General features: G+C 43.3%; 1 protein-coding gene across 1 annotated transcript in view; it reads left to right on the top strand.

Moving 5' to 3' along the window:
* The window catches only part of pth1r (parathyroid hormone 1 receptor), a 49388-nt gene that overhangs the window by 13920 nt on the left and 15141 nt on the right, over window positions 1–20327 (top strand). Inside the window, exons 2-6 of the mRNA XM_008282892.1 lie at window positions 7710–7812; window positions 13824–13934; window positions 14056–14177; window positions 17756–17850; window positions 19440–19626. Coding sequence (XP_008281114.1) covers window positions 7710–7812; window positions 13824–13934; window positions 14056–14177; window positions 17756–17850; window positions 19440–19626 — 618 coding nt within the window. The remainder of the gene's footprint in view (window positions 1–7709; window positions 7813–13823; window positions 13935–14055; window positions 14178–17755; window positions 17851–19439; window positions 19627–20327) is intronic.

Genomic DNA, 20327 nt, shown 5'->3' with positions numbered 1-20327 from the left:
TCATTCAGCCATCCTTGTCCTTTGCCCCTCTATTAGCTGCAGCGTGGCTCTTTCTCGCTTTGTGATTTCAGATTGTGAAAAGCCCTTCAATCACCTGCACAAGGTTCACGCTCAGCAGTCTCTTAAATAAGCAAATGTGAAGGTTGTAATATTAGCAGGCAATGAAAGACACCTTGGGTGATTAGGCCAGGCGTAATTAGTCGACAATTCAGAGGCTTTATTGGGAAGGTAGTTACAATTAGGGGCCTTATACAAACACTGTCCTTGTCCTGGTTGTGAGCAGGCAGCAGGCCGGTCGCTGCCTCTTGGCCTCGCGGTGGACCCGGCGCTGATTGGAGTGTCGCCCTCTGCGTGTCACCTTCTGCTGCTCGGCTGCTTCTTTGCTCGAATGTTAAACTCCAGCCGGCGCTCTGATGAGCTGCGCTGCTCTCGCTAATGTGTCAAGAGTGCACTCACTGCGGTTAATTGCTTAACAAAAAGGTTGCCAATTAAGTCCCTGTTGGGTTTTAGTTTCATCTCCACAGAGAAAGCAACAAGGATCCGGTTTTTACACACTTTATACATAAAACAATACGATCCTGGTGTCAGCTTGGGCTGTTGCATCGGCTTAAATCCAAGTTTCCATGAATCGTACCCACTTATGAATTCGTATCACTGCCCATAATCGACTAATGGTGTAAATATTTTTCCCTGAACAATCCTCTATTGTCCCGCTGTAGCTTCTTATCGCCCGGCTCTAATTGATTGTGGTGAACGGACGGCATTGCGTTGTCTGTTGTTGACACATCGTCTGCAGCGGGACCGGGCTTGAGCAACCCGAGTGACTGGCGTGCCGAGGATTCCCGCTGGTGGTTGGCGATCATCTCGAGTTATGAAAGCGTTTGTAGACGCTAAGCAAAGCGTCATGGCGGCGGCACAGACTGGACGCTGGTTCTGGAGTGAATGTGATGTTAATTGGAGGAACGGTGGGAAGGAGGAGGCTGATACGAGCGAGACCAGAATAGTCGTCCCAGTGGACCTTCACCTGAACCGCTGGAGCCACATGACCTGAGAGTCAGCAATCATTTATGAGACCTGTTGTGTAAAAAAAAAAAAACCTTTTGAAAGCTTTCTCGAGGTCCAACCTGCATGTATTTTTGTGAAAGTGTCATTTAAAAATGGATGAGTCCATTAGGATGTATCTGCCCTTGGAGCTAATAAATATTGTAGAGCTCCTCTCTCTGCAGCCTCACCTGTTCACTTATTGCAATTACTGCAGGTCAAGGCCGCGTGCAGGTACGTAATTAGACCGACCCACAAATCTGACACCTTCTTCATTATTTCAAGTTAAAAAAAAGGGGAAACATAAATAATAAATCTGAATGATGCTGCTTGAATGCTAATATGAGCGTTGTCGTGATTTCGTGTTCAGCTGTTGTCGTTTAGAGGATTACCGCTGAGAGGGTATCACATTTCATTAATGCAACAGTCTGTGTGCTTTTATGGATCAGAAATCCCCTTTAAAATATATATTTTTAACCCGTAATCCTCGTAATCCATACGTACCAACTGTCTGGTTAGCGCGTCGCCTGCAGGGCATCGCTGCATTTTCATTGTTGCGTAAGTAGTTTTTAAGCTTTTGATGAAAATTAAAATGCTGCGTTTCCGTTGCATCGCCCCGCTTGTTTTAAAGCGCTTATATAATGCAAAAAAAAAGAGCGTTTTAATTTGAGAGAACAACACGGTCGCAGCTATCGGCTCGTATCCGGCCTCTCGCTGAAACACACAATGTTTCCATCAGGGACAAAAGTGCTGTTCTTCAGGCTTACGACCAGAGCAGGGTATAATTAGGAACTAAATGCTGCTTTAAGTCAGAATGTGGTCTGCAAGCATTTCCAAAGGACAACCAGTCTTGTGGCTTGTGGTTTTTATCATCAAATGCAAATTGCACAGTTGAAGAGGAGTGGCACTGACTCATAGAGTTTATAATATCCAGGAACCTCATCCGCTAAAACATTCATGCGGTGTAATATGTCAAAAGTAACATATTCATGTTTTTTCCAGATAGCAGACGGGGCCATTAAAAACGAGATTCAGCGCGGTTATAATTTTCTGGACCCCCCTATTTTGTGAAGAGAAAACATACAGGAAAGTCCAAAAGCCCTTGGGATCAGATGTTGAATACATGCCAACAACAAGGAAGTGAATGTTAGCCTACGGTGTAAAGAATGGCAAACGACCAAAACAAGTACATTAAACAAACATTCGACTGTATTCCCATAATGGAGGCGCTTTACAGCCACCAGAGTAAATATTATCTGTATATTATTTATCATCCACGTGATGAAGTGTGATCTGGAGGGAAAGTCTCACTTCATGCGAGCGTTTAAGCTAAAAAAAAAAAATCTCATCCTGGGAGAAAAGGCGCTGTTGGGAGCGACAGAGAGAATTAATTTGTGTTTCCAGGCGCGAGTTTTAATCCTGACAGTGAAAACAGTAGAAAACATTGTAGTGAGGTGAAGTCAGTGAGCGTTTCTGCATCTGCTCACATTTTGGTTCAATATGAATCCAGCGTTTCCACATTTACGTTGTAAAAACACCTCCTGTACGTGTAACCTGATCACCAGGAGGTCTGGACTGGAAGTAGCTGGAATATGCAAAACATTCAAATTTCACCGTAGAATTTTTTTTACATTTTGTTGACTTAATCATCTATTAGTGCAGTAAAGTTTTAAAACTGCTTAAACACCAGGTGGAGGAAAAACTGCAGCTTGAAACCAGAAGTTTACATCTACTGTATATAGACATAAAACCTTTTTTTTCTAACAATCTGACATTAAATCAGACTAAACTTTTCCTGTTTTAGGTCGGTTATGATTACCAAAATTATTTCTATTTGTTAAATGGCAGAATAATGAGAGAGAGAATTTTTTTATTTTATTTTTGCATTTTGTTGACTTAATAATCTACTACTAGACATCACAGTGCAGTTAAGTTGGATTTTAAAACTGTTTAAACACCAGGTGGAGGAAAAACTGCAGCTTGAAACCAGAAGTTTACATCCACTAAGACGCCTTCAAACTATTTGGGGAAGCCCAGATTATGATGATGTCATGGCTTTGGAAGCTTCTGATTGGTTCATTAGCAACATTTGAGTTACATCTGATTTACCGTAACCTCTGGACTATGAGCGCACCAGAATATAGGCCACACCCACTAACTGTAAAAAGAAAATCAGTTGTGTTCATAAACAGGCCGCGCTAGTCTACAAGCTGCAGGTTGTAACACGAGATATTTACACAGAAGGATTTGTTTAACTTTTAATTAAATACGTAGCGGTAGCATACACAAATAAATGCTTGTTTCCGAGCAGTTCCTGTAACAGAAAATAAAAACTCCAGCAGCCTGCCAGAAAAAGTCACTGATCGCTATCTTCATCTTCCTCCTGCACTAAAACCACTAAAGTCGTCTTCTTCAGCGTCTTCAGGAGTTGAACAGCCTCAGAACTACTCTCAACGTCACTCGAGGCGAATTCGTAAAAATCGTAAAAACCGGTAAATTAGCCGCATCACTGTTTAAGCTGCAGAGTTCAAAGCATGTGAAAAAAGTAGTGGCTTATGGTGCGGACATTACGGTAATGTCAGATGCTGAGAAAGAAAAGGTTTTATTTCTTTTTATACCGTGTATGTAAAGTTCTGGTTTCCACTGGTTCTTGACTGTAGTCCAACGTTGACATGACGACACGAATGATTGACACGGAGACGATCGATGGAACATAAAGATCCATCCTCGCTATATGAGAGAAATGAAATGTCATTTTCTTTTTATTGCTGCTCGGTGACATTTTTCCGGAGCGTCTTCGAGTCGCTGCTGCGTCTGGATGTGTTTTGTTCGGAGGATCTCAGCCGCTGAGGTTCCACCAACGTTCTGCAGCGATCCGTCATCGAGCTTCTCTTTCAGTGAATGAACTCATCACCCAACATGTTCCTCACAAACACCCCGGATTTGCAGGATCGTGTGCAAACCCACATTTAGTCTGCCTGTGACGCTGTGATTACCCCGAAGCAGGAAGACGTTACACCTTCGTTCATTTCAGCTTTTTTCCCGGTCTTGACAGTAATCCGAGCTATCAGGACGATTTCGCTCTCAGCGGTGCCGAGCCATTCTTATGGGTAAAATAGCTTCACTCTGGCAGGAAAATGTCCTTTTAATTCAGCTCTAAGGGGAGGTCAGCGGAGGGCCGAAGCCTGGTCGGGCCTTTGATGCTCCAAAATACTCGCCCCGCTGCCGTCATGATCCTTGGAGCCGATGCTGGTGTTGTGTGTTTTTAAAGCGATGTGAGTGATCGTGGTCTGAGATACTGCTAATGAGATCACCGAGCTGCGCTTTCAATCCAAATCCGCCGTTGACTTATTGCAGATAATTACACTCCATTGAACTCGGTGGGTTTTGTGGTTCATTTAAACTTTTTTTTTTTGTTTTGTGCTCCCTAATGAAAGTCTACCTCACGAGCTCCAGCATCAGCCTCACTGCAGGAAATAACTTTGGTCAACCACGACTTTCTTGAAAAAAAAAGAAAGAAAAGAAAGAAAAAGAAGAAAGAAAAAGCGCAAATCCGTCCACAATGAAGGCTGTTGGTAATGTACCGGAAACCCAGTGTCTCCACTAAATGTGCTCATGGCGTCTGTCCACATGACTCCCAAACGTCTTTCTATCCTTTGCTACCAAATGTTTGAAACTCAACAAATGAAGATATTCACATACGGGACAGGACAAGTTTAGAAACAAACTCGCAGTCAAATAACCAAACGCTGCAAATAGAGGAGCTGAGCTGAACATACTGCCGGTCTTCAGCCGTCGTGGTCGAACGCTCTCTTGACAGAGCAGCCTAAATGCAGTTCTCTCAATATTGGTCTTATATTCTTGCAGAGGGCTGCAGTTTAAGTCATCAAGCCGCAGTTTGCGAAGACAAATAGAAACTTGTGGTTCATTCAAGTGGAGTTTGTATTCTAGCGAGCGGCGATGAAAACACACATATTTATACGGCGTGTATTTTTCTAATTTTCGCTTCTGGCTCGCGCTCAAAAGCGTTCGACAAAAAGAATCCTGTGTTGTGAATGAAATGCAGTAAATAAGAATGTCCATGTTTCTCTCCTGTGAGACTCGTGTTTGCTTTGGAGGTTTGGACTCCGGCCAGTGGAGGGGGAATAGTTTTCAGAAATAATCAGGGGGCACACTTATTACCCAGGATCCTCCTCTTGAAACGGTAAACGATACTCCTCGACGTCCCTGCGAGCGGGAGTCTGCAGATGAAGGAGACATTCCTCTTATTTTTTCGGAGAAAGAAAACAAACCCTGAAACTCCATGCCTCATTTTAGTTTAATGTTTCAGTGCAGCTCGAGCCGTGGCGTTCAGGTTAAGACGTCTGGTCCTGATGTGCGGCGGCGCTCTCGCTCTCCAAGTTTCTAGAAAGAACCGAAAACAAGAACAGCTGAGTGATGCACAGCCTGTGATTTCAGAGCAATAAACTGGTTTCAAACTGAAGGAGAGAACAGCTTCAGACACTTTTCTTTTCTCGTTTCCTCTCACCTCAAGTAGCACCAGCCGGTTATTTAGATGAAACTAGTGTGAACGTCTCAGGAGCTGTCAGTGGAATATTCTATATTGGCATAGTTAGCACAGCAAACAGGTAGTATCTATCCTTGTTCGCCTGCGGTCCAATGTTGTTCCATCTGTGGTTGTTTGCTGTGCAAAGCCGTAAATGTCTTCATTCTGTGAGCCTATTCAGCTCCCAGACTGGACATCGTTATTTCAGGCCTGAAAGCAGTGAAAATATTGATGGATTGAGGTATTGTGGGTTTGTATGCAGCGAACCCACAACGGCTCGCTGTTTACGGTTTAAATTTAAGCTCACGAGAGAGTCCGAGACAATGTGCGCACGTCTTCGCCCGCCGAGCGCCTCGTTTTAGACCTTAGTTAGTTAGTTAGCTGCTCGTTTGGGATCACAAACAGAAAAGTCTGGAAAATATCAAAAGGTTGTTTTCTGGTCGTCTGTAGACGCTGCAACACGTCGACCACAGACACAGCAGGGAGCATAAAGGACTTTATTTCCATATTCTGCTGCTGTGTTTGTACTTCACAGGATAATATGTAGTTTTTACTCCGGCTATAGAAAACGTCTAATTAACTGGAAATGGATTAAACTTGCTGCAGTGTTAAAACAGAACAAATTTACACTTTAACATGTTCCTCACTCATGCAACATGAATAATAATCCCACAAGAACTTCAACAGGTACCACTCAGGGTGGTTCCTGCTGATATTTGAGAACATTTTAACGTTCTTTTTTGCAGTTTTACTTCAGTTAGTGTTTGAATGCAATTTTTTACTGTGCATTATGATATTTTACACGACTTTTACTTGAGTATAAAAAACATTTCAGTAGGACAGGAAGCAAAAAGCAGCTTTTTAACATGTTTTCTCACAATTATTGACAAATGCATTAAACTGTTGCGACACCTGGAACAGGACAGTAAACCTGGAGCAGAGGCTTTGATTACAGCTTGTATTTTAGTGTTGTGCATGTACAGAAAATGCAAAACTAATTTGCCCTGAATGAATGACGTGGTGTAATTATATGTACCCCTGCATGCATTCAACATCTCCGCTCACTCCTACGTCCTGCCTTAATAAAAATCATTTCTTTACATCCAGACGTGTGATTTGTGTCTGAAGCTGACAGATGCGACTGCAGCCAGCGAGTCAGCTGCTCTGAGTAAACGTCTGTCTTTAATTTGTTCTGTTTGCTCTGGATCAGTGAACCAAAAAAAGAAAAAAAAAAACAGGACTGGGAGTTTTTTGAGCCGCTCCTCCGGGCTCGCTGCACCGCATTCACGCTAGTTTGTGTTTCATTGTGTGGATGCGTAGAATTCCTGCCGCGGCGCCGTGAAAGCGCCCCTGTACGACGATCCGACCGCTGATCCGAGCTCCACTCGGCTTCAGCGCCGGACTTGACTTCTCTCTGTTTTCATTTCCACTTTTCTTGTCACGCTCTGTTAAAAATGAATGCGGTCATTTTCAATACAGTCACATTTGTCATTGCCCAAAAGTGATCCGCGAGCAAACAGCACGCCAGTCAGGGTGACCTATTTGACTGGAAAATGTTCCCTTGACTGGAAAACCACACCTGACACGCCGCGTCACACCACGTTCAGAAGCGTGTAAGGTGTAAAGCAGGCCGGGAACATGTTTGTCAGCGTTAGAACTTTGGTCGTGTCCAATCGGTCGTCAGTGAAACCACCAAATGTAATTATTTCATTTATTTAGTGAGTGAGTCAAGTTTTGCTTTGTCACAGTTACGACAGAAATAAAGCTCACGATGGTGTCGGAGCACAATCTGACCTTCCAGATCCTCGCCGCCGTCACTCACATCCCCTCTGAGAAAACATCGGGCGCTGCACACTTTTAGGGGGAGAATATTTCAGTGAAGGAAATTGGATTTTGATTGTTCGCAGCACCGCGAGCAGGGATGCAGAGGGTGGCGACGGGGTTTCAGAGCAGCTGTGAAAAAGGAAATCATGTCTGGGGATGAAAGTCCAGCTCACTTTTACATCCAAGAGCTTCAGATACGGCTGAACGTTTTCTGCTTTTAGAAATCTTTGTTAAAAACTTTCATCACTATTCTGCAGCGCCGCCGTCAACGCTAACGACATGTTGTTGGGTTTTGCAGGTTTGCGCGGACGACGTGCTGACGAAGGAGGAGCAGATCGGCCTGCTGTTCAAAGCCAAACGGAAGTGCGAAGGAAACATCAAGTCAAAGCACAAGGTTCCTGGTGAGTCTGGAAAACACACCCGATAGCGAACATGCTGATGTTCAGCAGGTATGTGACTGATTCCCACTGCAGGAAACACGAGCAGATTGGTCCTCCAGAGGTCACAAAGGTCTGTAAACGGCTACGACGAGGTGTTTCATAATGGTTCAGATGTTTTATTATGACCAAAGAACCAAACCTGTTGTGCTGCTGAGAGATTTAAAGAACACATCCTGTGTTTCCCAGTGAGGGATCAATAAAGTTTATCTCATCATTTGGTGCCCTTCGGGTCAATATTCAACTGTGATGCCTGTATGAGAGTATTTCTGAGTTTAGCGGCGCCTCATAGGGAGGCTGGAGAGGTTTTATGTCACAGGTTTGGCGCTTACATCCCTTTGCATTTAGAAAACGGTTCGAGCTAAAACGCAGCCTTTGTCCTCACTGAGCGCACGTTACAGGACGAGCTTCGTGTTTTTTGGCTAACGAGGAGCGACGGTGACGACACCAGCAGAGGATATTTAGCTCCGTCTGTTTCCCACATTCAGGGGCTTTTTATAGGTCTGTGGAATCACCCGACGAGTTGAAATGTGTTTAAAGGGAGCGAGGAAATATCACAGATCCTTCAGTTTTGCGAGGAGACGCGTGACCTTGTGGCGTTCGGTTCGTTGTTCTAACCAGATTCTTCTTCTTTTCTTGACGACAAAGTAGAAGGACAGGAGGATTACAGTGTCGATGCGTGTCATGTAACCCACCCGCTGAAATGCGTGGACGAGATAACGGATGCGATCCATAATCCGGTCCCTGGCGGTTGCGGACGGCCGTATCGACCCGTTCAGCAGCAGGTCCGTGCTCGCAGATAACTGGAAATTATTGCCGGATGTGTGAAATCACATGATAGCATGATTGCAAGGTCCCGCTTAATTTGCCCTGATAAGGTTTCCACGTGTGTGATTTTTCCACCAGCTGCTGCAGGTTTTTTCTTTTCTTTAAAAAAAAAAAAAAACAAGATTTCTGTCAGAAGAAAGAAGATTGAGGCCTTTATCAGAGAGAAATAGCTGTTTGTCACCATCGCCTGAGCTACTGAGGAAGGTCCCCCGCTGGAGTCCAGCTGGATATAATAAAATAATTCCCCCGGAGTCGACACAGAGCAGAACCTCATGGGCGCTGATTTGGTATAAAAACGCCATCAGACGTAGGAGTGATGGAGGAAGGAATCAATCAACGGGAAAGTTTACCAGGAAGTGTGGCGCTAAGCTAAACAACCAGCAGCAGCAGGCCGGAGATCGAAGAGCGCGTCAGATTGTAAAGGCCGCCTTGTTATCTTGATTGAACGTGATTGGCGACTTGTTTGACTGTTGATTATAAGAGCTGCTGCTCATCAGCTGATGTGCTCACTTCAGCGCTCCACAAAAACCTCCTCACTTTGTTTAAGGAAAAAAAAAAAAGTCTATCCTGGGTTTTTTTCTCCCCGCGTTTTGCTGAAAGTGTTTAAATCCAATTCGAGAGGCGTCCTGTGAGTGGATGGTTGTGTCGGGTTGGCGCTGCTTCCTTCGAGGCCGAGATCGAAGCGGCTCTTCGGGTGTTTTTGTGCGTTCATCTGAAGGGCGCCGTCCTCCAGCAGACCCTCCACTGCAGGCCTCTGCTGCATCTCCGTGCGGTCGCTGTCCTTTTCCCAGCTGATTGTTCGGGGAGGTTTTGGGATTCCACAGGCAAACCGATCGTGTTATTATTCTTCAACCCCAGTGCATTGTGGTCGCGTCGACCCTCCAGCCGATACCCCCTCTTTTAAATGAAACACATAATTAAAAACGTTTACTTCCAGGCTCCGAACACAAAAGCTATTGTTGACTATTCCCTGTAATTACATCCCCTGTGTGGTGTTTCCCAACTTTTCATGGTTTTGATAAAAGTCCACAAATCACAAATTAGATTTATTAAAAAAAAGAGGAAGACAGAATTGCGACTACTGAGAACTGCAGGGTCAGAGTTTACTGAACATTTAATCGCTGTGCTGTGACTCCTTCAGCTCAGACCTCCATCGTGCTCCATCCGTCCTGATGTGTTGACCTCCAGCATTGTTGCACATCTTTTTTAAAAAATGACTTCAAGGAATAGTTTTGGGAAATTATTGAGGTCAGTGCTGAGTACTAAATGTCAACATAAAGTCAGTTAGCTTTGTTTTGCAGCTCCGGACCAGAACCAGCTGCTGTGGTTCAGCCTCACGGTCCATCAGCACCTTTAGAGACGACTCAGTCACAGGTTTGGTTTTGTACAAACATGTGAAAATAACACAGTGTGGATTTATGGGGGGTTGGAGGCTCGACTGTTTATTATACCGGCGTGAATTTCCTCAAGTTTCAAACTATTTTTACATTTTCTGATTGTACATGTGAGTTACACTTTGTAAAAGCTGAGATATTTTATATATTTATATTTATATCTTATCTTATCTTATCTTATCTTATCTTATCTTATCTTATATTTGTGTCGCTGTGGCACCAAATCAATTATAAAAAAAATAACCGTCTCGTTATTTTTCATAACTAAAATACATTTTCTAGCCGTACTTTGTCGATTTTTTTTTGTCTTTTGAATGTTTAATGAAGGATAATTACACGTGTAGAAATAACAGAATTACATATATTTATTTATTTATATATATATATAAAAATAAATAATACTATATGTGATGATTAAAAGTGTATTTGGACAGTTTTCCACTGCTTGTAAACACAATAATTCACGGTTTTCGTTGTCAAAATCTTTCATTTAACAAACACGTGAATCTAATTTTAGAAATATATTTACAGAATTAAAACTGAATTTACACATTTTAATTTATTTAATAAAAGTAAAATATTTGTGATATCATATAATGAGGAATTCCCAAATGTGTATATAAACAGTCTTGTTATCTAAAAAAAATAAAAATAAAAAATGTTTTCTTGAGAACATAGAAATGTAGGGATATTTACAGTCATGTTCACATGAGACATGCTTTTCATTTGTAATTTAATTGATGTTATGCATTTTGCAATGATTTAAATCTTAAAATCTGTTTAAAATTTTTTATTTTATTTTATTTTATTTTATTTTATTTTACAGTACAATTCTTGTCATTTATCCATGTGTTGTAGTGATGGAACAATTTGAATTAAAATTATTTACTCAAAGTTCAAAGTGTTTTATCTGGAAGTAAAAGCCAATTTTTACATTTACAGCATCTCAAAAATAAGTAAGTGCAAATATTTACAGTCCTGGATGTTTAAAACATGGAATTAAATTAAATAAACTGGGTTATGACAGCTGTCGTCTTCAACTCATCATAAATGTTTTTACAGAGCAAAGAATTAGTCAGTCGATCAATCAACATATATAGATTATTATAAATGATCACTAGCTGCAGCCCCTTTGCGGTGCATCGTGTTCTCGTTATCAGGACTCCAACAAACCCGTCTGAGGCGCTGGAGGTGTTGTTTTGGGGGTTCACATGTGAGCCGACCTGCAGACCTGACGGTGCTGCCTCCGACCGATGTGGCTCACGCTGCCCGTGGCGGTTCTTTCTGACCTCTTTTGGAAGGTTGCACACGTCTGTTCAGTCACACTTGGCAGAATTAGAATATTACTTTAATAAAGAGGAGAAATGAGTCCCCGGTGTGATCGCGCCACATGCCTGGATAAGCACATATGTCCCCGTTTAACACGCTTGATTTGAGATTTTATTTTTACTCATTTAACGGCACACGAGTCGCTTCGACTTCTCTCCGTTCGAACTTGTGTTGAACTCGAGCGTATGGCTGTTTGTGATTCTGCAGCATGGAAATCATTTAGGATCTGGGTCGTGGTTAGCTGTGATGTAGAGCAAAATTATGGGGACTGTCAAGATTTTGAGATTAAGTTCAAGGAAAGCATTACTGGTGCTCTCTGATGGCCCGTGAGAGGATTTTCCTTGAAATGGTCATTGAGATTTGGATGGTATTCACTCAGAATTCACTGGTTCTGAAAACATATTCCTTGTTTCGGTGTGTCGAGGCCTCGGAGCTGCGGCTTGAGGTGAACAGATAATAGCAGCATTTTTTAGGACTTTGGCGTTACATCTGTGTTTTTCCTGCCTGACCACCCCGAGGAGTTTTTTTTTATTTTTTTATCTGGCACTGTAACTGTAAACTTGTGGTTTTCTGAACTATTACAGGAGGACGAGGAGCGGCGACTACTTCAAAACGCTTCACGGTGTGAAATGAGGGATCTGTTGAGAGCGAGGATTGGGTTAATTGAGGGAAGGATTAGGCTGCGCTCTATCTGCACGCCTCCAGTTCGCATTTGTTCTTAAAATACACGGAGGTCACAACGGCATGGGCTGAGACAAGGTTTTCTTTGAGGGGAAACACTGAGGTTTGCCTGGAGAGGACAGTGGAGGGATGTGGGTTCAAATCCCCAGACCTTGCAGTGTGAAAATAGCTCAGCTTTCAAGCCTGCGGTCGGGGTGTAGAATAACATCAGCCGTCATTATAAAAGGTTGCATGTATCAGGAGAAAACGTGTGTTTTGACATCTGCAGGTCGGAATCAAATGAGTCGGGGGGGCAAAGAAAACCTTCCCAAAACCCCACTGACATCACTAATACCAACGTCCTCCCCCCCCTCCCCTCCTCACAGTCACGTTTATATTTAAATCGTGGTCAAGAAATTTACGGGAAATTATATATGTGTGTGTGTGTTTGGTGTTTAATTTGGGCCTGTTAGTAGGTGGTCCTATGGTAATAAAAAACCTATGGCAAAAGTGAGCAGCAATTCTACTTTTACTCCCAGGATGTGTGGTCAGTGCGATTTTCAAAACTAAACTTCTGCTTCTCTCCCAGCAGACATCTGCAGGAATCAGGCAGCTCCACGCAGTCTGCTCTCTAATTTTGCGCTCCGAGTGACAGGCAAATAAAAAGCAAGTCGTCATTGCGTCACATGTTTCTTTGTACGTTTGATTACAGGAATGAGAAAATAATGGATCTGCTGCAAAGAGGGGATAGTTTTAGTTTTATCCTTAGCTGCTTATTAGTGGTCAAAGTGGGGCAGATGTTTTCAATAATACAACACAAATGCCAAGCCATGAGGGAGGCTGGCTGCCAGGAATCTGTGGGGAAAGGGACTCTGCTCCCACTATCAGAGGCCTGAGGTCCCCGCTTCAGCTGACAATTAAGGAGCTGTGTTGCTGTGAAGCAGGATGTTGTTCTGCTGCCTTTGAACCTGCGGCTCTTTGTCTCTGCTGAGTCTTCTGGGGGGCATTAACATAGAAAAAACACTGAGAAAGTTTATTTTTATGGTGATTCCAGGACAACTTTTTACATGTTCCTCATATGCATTTCAAAACTCTGCGTTCAGTCGGTCCTAAAGTTAAAATGTTGTAGTTCGGCTGGTGAGGTTTGTTCATAAGTGCAAATCTGGCAGTGATTTAAAAGTCGTTTTATTATTATTATTATTATTATGAATATTTGAAGGCATTTTTTACTGCTCGCTGACCAAACAATTAAAATAACAACCCAACATGAAATCAAATATGAATTAAATTGAATCTGAGGCGCATTAAAACATCTTGACTCAAACGTAAACAGCATTTTTATTCATACGTAGCAGGCAGCTGAACTCTTAATTAGATCCACGCAACAAAAACAAAACAGCGACTCCATACAGCATGTAAAGCGGTACGATGTCATTAACAGTTATGGAAATCTGCAGCGGCTAACGAAGCAGCCTTAATGAACCGACTGGATTCAATGGACGGCTTGTTGTCAGCATGTTGGGAATTCCATTTAGTCTTAATTACGTTACAATACACGGGACGTGTTTTCCTTCCGTGACCCATATTTTCCTTGAGCAGCACCAGAACAAGGTGTAATTTACAGGCTGACCGCAGATTGCCAGGTTGCTCTGCCGTGCTAATTTACATAAACATGAAGCTCATGCGTCTGACCTGCTTTTTAAAGGATCCTTGAGAACAAGCTGGAGTTTTTTAAAAACGTTTACAATGCTTTTGTGTCTGCAGATGGGTACTGCTCTCCAGAATGGGACGGCATCGTCTGCTGGCCTGAAGGGCCTCCTGGGAAGCTCGTGTCCACGGACTGCCCGGAGTACATCTACGACTTCAACCATAAAGGTGAGATCGGCCTCGAGCGCCGCTGCTAGCTGCACATCACAACCCCAGCTCCCTCTTTGGTGGCTGTAATCATGCAGGTTCAAGCCCTTCATTAAAACAGAGGTTTGTGCTTGATGTCTAGGCCTCGCATACCGCCGGTGTGACAACAATGGAACGTGGGAGCTGGCCACAGTCAACAAGACGTGGGCCAATTATAACGAATGTGCAAAATTCCTCTACCATTACAACCCCAGCCAAGAGAAGGTGAGCTCCGTCTCATTTCCATTCACACGCTCGCACGCAGCAGATTCATTAAGGTCTGAGTGAACGCCGAGGTAAACTGTCACACTCAGGGTTTTAAATCTGGGTAATTTGCATGGCAGATAAATTAAAGTCGTGTTCGGTGTAACGCAGAGACGACGGCGGGGAACCGTGACAGCACAGCAAGGTGCTGACTGTGTGATAGTACAGCGGAGGTTCGTTTAATTTACATCCAAACACAAATTGAAAACTGTCTCAAATCGGTCTTAATTGCAAATCCTGTCACATACGACAAAGAACTCGACCAAAGCTGACAGCAGTAAGACCTTAACACCCCAGGAGTCCAGTGTTCTCCTTTCTGCAGCGACCATGAGCTTCATCATGCCGTTCTAACAGCCTACTGAGGAGACGTTCTGCTGAAGTTTGAAAACTGACGACACGATGGAGTCACTAGAGCACCACTGTGGTACAGACGAGGCGTTCAGTGAGGTTGAGATGCACAGCTACGTCTTTACAGACCTCACTTAGCAGAACGAAGAAGAACGTTCTTCCCTCAGACTGAAGCCTGAAAGTCAGACATGCACGACTGTCATTGTATTGTCATCCCACGTTTTCCTTCACTGGAACCAAACCATGACAAATATCTGCAGAATGGCTTCACGGACACACTGTTGGTCATGCTGGGTGTGTTTTCTTTAATGTCTCTGCTACATTCCTGATGCTGCTTTTAATTTTGCTCCATTTTTGTCATTTTCTGGCGTTGCGGTTGAAGAAGACGGTGATTACAGCAGCAGAGCTAATGTGGGGATAATCGTCGTTTCACGCTCGTCAAGGCGGTCGCTGTTGTTTCCCGTCGTAGAGAGCTGCACAACTTTCTGAAGCAGGAAGTTCTCCACACACCACCTTAGAGCAGAATACAACTGAATCACTGGGGGTTGAACCGTTTTCCCAGATTTTATACTCACATGTTCATCACTGGGGCTGCAGGTGGTTCAGTGGGTAGCACCGTCGCCTCACAGCTCGGAGGTCACCGGTTGAGGACACCCAGGATCTTTCTGCGTGGAGTCTCCATGTTCTCCCCGTGCAGCGTGGGTTCTCTCCGGGTTCTCCGGCTTCCTCCCACAGTCCAGAAACATGCTGAGGTTAATTGGTGATTGTAAATTGTCCGTAGGTGTGAATGTGAGTGTGCTTGGTTGTCTGTCTCTAAGTGTAGCCCTGTGATAGACTGGTTACCTGTCCAGGTGAACCTGCCTTCACCCTGAGTCAGCTGGGATAGACTCCAGCCCCCCATGACTCTAGTGAGGATGAAGGTGTAGAGATGATGAATGGATGGAATGTGCATCTTTCGTGGTTTAGAATCTTATCATATCTAAATATTAATGTTTCCTAAAAGCTGAGGGATCATCAGCAGTAAGAACATCTTTCCACTGAGGTGCATGCTGAGAATTTTGTCCTGCATCCCGTTGTTACAGACGGAGGTCGTGTCTCGATGACCCCGATCGCTGCAGCTCCTCGTTTCTCTCCTCATCGTTATAAGAAGATCTGTAACAACATGTTTGAAATATTACCCTGAAAGCAGAGTCATTCGTCAGACGGCTGCCAAAGCTGTCGTAGTTTGATCCTCGTCCGTTTTCGCTGCAACAATACAACACAGCTGTCCTCTTTAAGTGTTCTCTCCGAGGAAGCAGCTGCAGCGCTTAATGACAAATACATATGCACGAATTAAAGCGCACGCAGCAGAACTGCCACGCCGCAGACCAGCGCCACAACTGAGACATACGTTCGCTGGCACGAGCTCACGACGCTAAATGATAACAGCAGCTCAGTATCTGGTTCCATCACAGGGGGCTCGCGGCCTCTTTAGCACGTTGACGCACACAGGGTTTGGCTGGCGGCTCCTCCGGCGGCGTCCTCTGCCAGCCGGCCGCTGGAACGTCGCACCACCCCACCCAGCCCTTCTCAGCTCCGTCACCCGTCTTAAACGCTGCTGCCGTCAGTAACGTCTGAGCGCTCGAGACAGTTCTGTCACCAGATGGCAAAGAATTCTCAAATGCTTTGAAGTTAATGCAAGCTGAAGTTTTTGGGTAGAAGTTCCAACACGGAGGAAAATGTTTGAGAGTTTTTCTTGTTTGTCTGCATACAGTGTTTAACAAATGACCTCCACCCAATGTCAGGTTTATGCCCTAAATGAACAGCGTTGGTAATCACCACAATCATCTCTTATGTCTCTGTGATGGTTCATACACCAGCATGTAGATCTTTAACCACAATGATGTTTTTAATGATAAAATATAATTGTTGTTGTTGTCCAGGAATTGACAAATTTACTGTTTAACTAAAAAAAAAAATCAGTAAAGCTCATTATTATTATTTCTTGATTCAGATGTCAGATTATAGTTATTTGCCTGCATTCCTGAACAGAAACATTAGTTTTAGTGGCTGAATGTGATGCTTGATCAGTTTTCTGAGGTTTGGGTATAAAAAGGTGGATTGAAATTACTCATTCGTGTTCAGAACGGTGAAACGTGGAGCTGAGTGGAGTTAAAGCACCTCATCATGCTGGATGGTATATACATATATATGTGCAGTGCTTAAAAAGTTGGACAGGTGGTCTATAAATTGAGAACTTTAGCAATTTGTTTTACTCTTAGAATAAGAAAAACAATCTGCTGTGCTTTAATGTGAACCATGTGAACCACCACAGTGTAGCTTGTTAATCGTAATTCTAGCTCAATATCAGCTGTAATATCGAGAAAAAGTTCGATTTATTTTCTTAAAATTAGACTAATTTTCTTTAGCCAAACTTGCTTGTCAAGATTATTTTACTTTTTAGACAAAAAATAAGAACAATTTCCCAGAAACAAGACTGTTTTACTTTCTTAAAAATCTTTTTTTTATTTTTTTTTGCAGTGTATGTTTACACTGCTGCCCATAAAGCTGGAATAAAATATGTTTTTTTACCTCTTCTCATGAAATGATTGTGACACTGTGATTTATTCTTGGTAGATAAATTATGTATCTCCTCAAAACTTTATTGATATCACAGTGCAATACATATCACAGTAAAAATTAAGCCACAATCAACTTTTGCAAACTGTGCATTCAGGCTTAAACTAAACTGGTGGTACTGAACAATAGGATGAAGGGCTTTGTTTCAATTTTCAACCTTAATCGAGGGGATTTCATGCATCAGAATGTCCAATATTACTATTTAAATGTCACTAGTATTGAGTCTGGCCACCCCTGACATGGATCAATGACATGGTGGCGTCCTGTCCACCAGCTGGTTGATGGAGTCAACGGGCAGGACGTCCCACTCTTCAGTCAGAACCTGGAGTCAGAACTGGTTCCACCTGGTAACTGAGACTCAGTATGTGATCATTGGACCTGGTCAAAGTGATTACTGATGTCTAGAAATAGAAATAAAAAAGAGGAATGTGTGTGAAAACTAAAATGAATCCAACCTTGTGGGCGACAGTGTACATGACTATATATACGACTGTTGTCCTTTCAGTTGTCTTGTTTTCATCCACTTTGGCGTCTTGCTGACAACAATCTAACCCGTGATCCTTCTCCAACAGGAGGTCTTCCACCGCCTCTATCTCATCTACACAGTGGGCTACTCCATCTCGTTGGGCTCGCTCATGGTGGCTGTCGTCATCCTGGGATATTTCCGGTGAGTCGATGCCGCCACCGGGACTTTACGATCAATCCTTTCCGCCGCAAAATGCTCCCGAGAGAGGTTTTGATACGGGGTCAGAAATTAAGGTTAGAGCGATGGCTGATGGGAGTCTAAATGTTTAATGGCGTGACGGCGGTTGTTTTGTAACGCCATTTCATCAAACGTACAGGGAGGCGGGCAGCGGATTCATTTCATAATGACCTAATGGATAAAAGAGGCTTTTTTAAAAATGAAATTGTGCAATTTCCTCCCGCTGGATGAGCACGCGATGCTAAACAGACGTTACCTTTGACTTTTAACCGACTACAACGTGCCCACCTCTGAGTGTGCCTCCAGGCTGCAGGAGTGCACGCTGACATTTAGCTTCCTGCTTGTTTTCATGCTGATTTCAGGTTTCAATGACAAACAACTGCATGGATTTTGGATTCCACCAAGCTTACAAAGATTAGGCTTCCTGATCCACATTGAGTAAGACTTTCAGAAAATATGTTAAGAATGTAGAATAGTGTATTTATGCCTTTCCCACTGTAGCAGATAACAGGATTTGCTGCTAATGCTGCCCTTATCTTGCCTCTTTAAGCTCTCAAATGAAGAAAAACCCTCTAAAACAAGGTGGGATTCGGCTTTCACACGAGGAAACTGTCGTCATTTTGAGCAATATTTGTCATTATTTGCTTATTTTGTATCAGGAATCGATGCGAAGGCGCCGTTTTACCCACCAGCGGCGTGACTTACTGTACAGGCGACCAGTCAGAAGGCTTTAGGAACTGGCACCAGGAATCCACGGGCCAAACGAGTTTAATAAGTTATCCCAGGGGCCCGTCCGACATTCTGGCTCGTGTCCTCGAGTGCTCGAGCCACGTCTCCCCTTCAACACATCAGCTTCTAGTCGGTGGAGCTCGTAAATGTTTTCCAGCGAGAGAAAAGGGGATATTTTACATTAGCAGTCGTGCTCGAGATGTTTCACCTGGGAAATCGATTATTGTTATTATTATTTTAAATCGATAGTTCTCTGAGTGAAAAAATCAGCTCAACAAACAGTCGATGGAGATGACTGTGGACGCGGTGGTCACTCAGTCTCCACAAACCGTTCTAGATTTGGAATTTTTGGCACCGATGAATATTCAGTAAATATTATCGCCGACTTCTTTTTCCTTCACTGTAGTAACCTTTACGGCTATTGATCCAGCAAATTGATTCCACCGGAGCGTCACGCCAAAAAGCCCACTCCAAAGTAAATGTTTAGGATGTTCTTGGACGAAAAAAAAAAAAAAGTGTTTTTGACAGATAAACGCGCGCTTGTCTGGGAGTTAATTTGCGTGCTTCTGCAGCGTCTCGACACATGCTTGCAATTTGGTTTTTACTGCTCACTTTGAGCGTAGCAATTCAATATTTGTGTGTTTCAAGCCCCCTAAATCTCAAGAATGTGTTATAGTCAGCTTGGAATTCAGCTGGCTCTAATTAGGATGAGTATTGTGCTCGTGTGTGTGTGAGCGCTCACGGGAAGGTGTGCCAAGCCACATGAAAACACACAGTTTTCTATCTCTTGACCTTGCCGCTCTTGTTTGTTTCCCTCCTCCCAGACGGCTTCACTGCACCAGGAACTACATCCACATGCACCTCTTCGTGTCCTACATGCTCAGAGCTGTCAGTATTTTTGTGAAGGACGTCGTTCTCTACTCCGGATCGGCGTTAGAGAACATGGAAAGAGTCACGGTGGAAGACCTGAAATCCATCACCGAAGCGCCGCCGTCCAACAAAACGCAGTTTGTAAGTAAAAACACGCCGAGACAAGAAGTCCACGTAACGAGCAGTAAATGCAACGAGAAGGAAAAATATCCGTTTATGTGTTGTTGTAAGGAACAAACCACGTCTGTAAACATGCACAAGACAGCCTCTAATCAGAAACCATCAGCGTTTGATCGCTGTAAAGATAATCTGATTTGTCGCGTGGCGTTGAGCGCGTTGCTTCCAGAGAGGAAGCGGTGCATGTATTTTGCAAAGTCTCACCTGCTTTTCCACTGCTGGAGCAAATAAACTGTACTGCTTGTCACCGTGCCAAAGTTTTACTAGGCCAGTACTTGGCTTTTCCTTTCAGAGTCAAGTTTAAAAAAAAAAAAAAAAACGGAGTAAAGACTGTGTACTTTTCACGGATGCTTTAATACGCAAACAGTTTGGGCAAATTATTCAGCCTCTCCACGCTGCATTAGAACTGCTTTGTTACTGACGGTGACTCCATGAAAGAACTCACGTGTTTGTGGAATAATGAATTCTAATGTATGGAGAAAAGGAAACATGTCGTAGCTAATTAAAACGGAAACTGGGCTTTTTCAACACTTTTGTCGTTTATCTTAGATGTTAAAAAAATCCATGAAAATCTGGATGAAATGCCCCAATGTGGCCAAGCTCATAGATTATAGTGTAGCTGGACTGTTTACATTTCATTTACTGACTAATTTGACCAACCTAAT

This window comes from Stegastes partitus, unplaced genomic scaffold, assembly GCF_000690725.1.
Source record: "Stegastes partitus isolate 25-593 unplaced genomic scaffold, Stegastes_partitus-1.0.2 Scaffold289, whole genome shotgun sequence".
Taxonomy (NCBI): domain Eukaryota; kingdom Metazoa; phylum Chordata; class Actinopteri; family Pomacentridae; genus Stegastes; species Stegastes partitus.
Note: the sequence above shows the minus strand (reverse complement) of the source record. Positions and strands in the feature narration are given on the sequence as shown.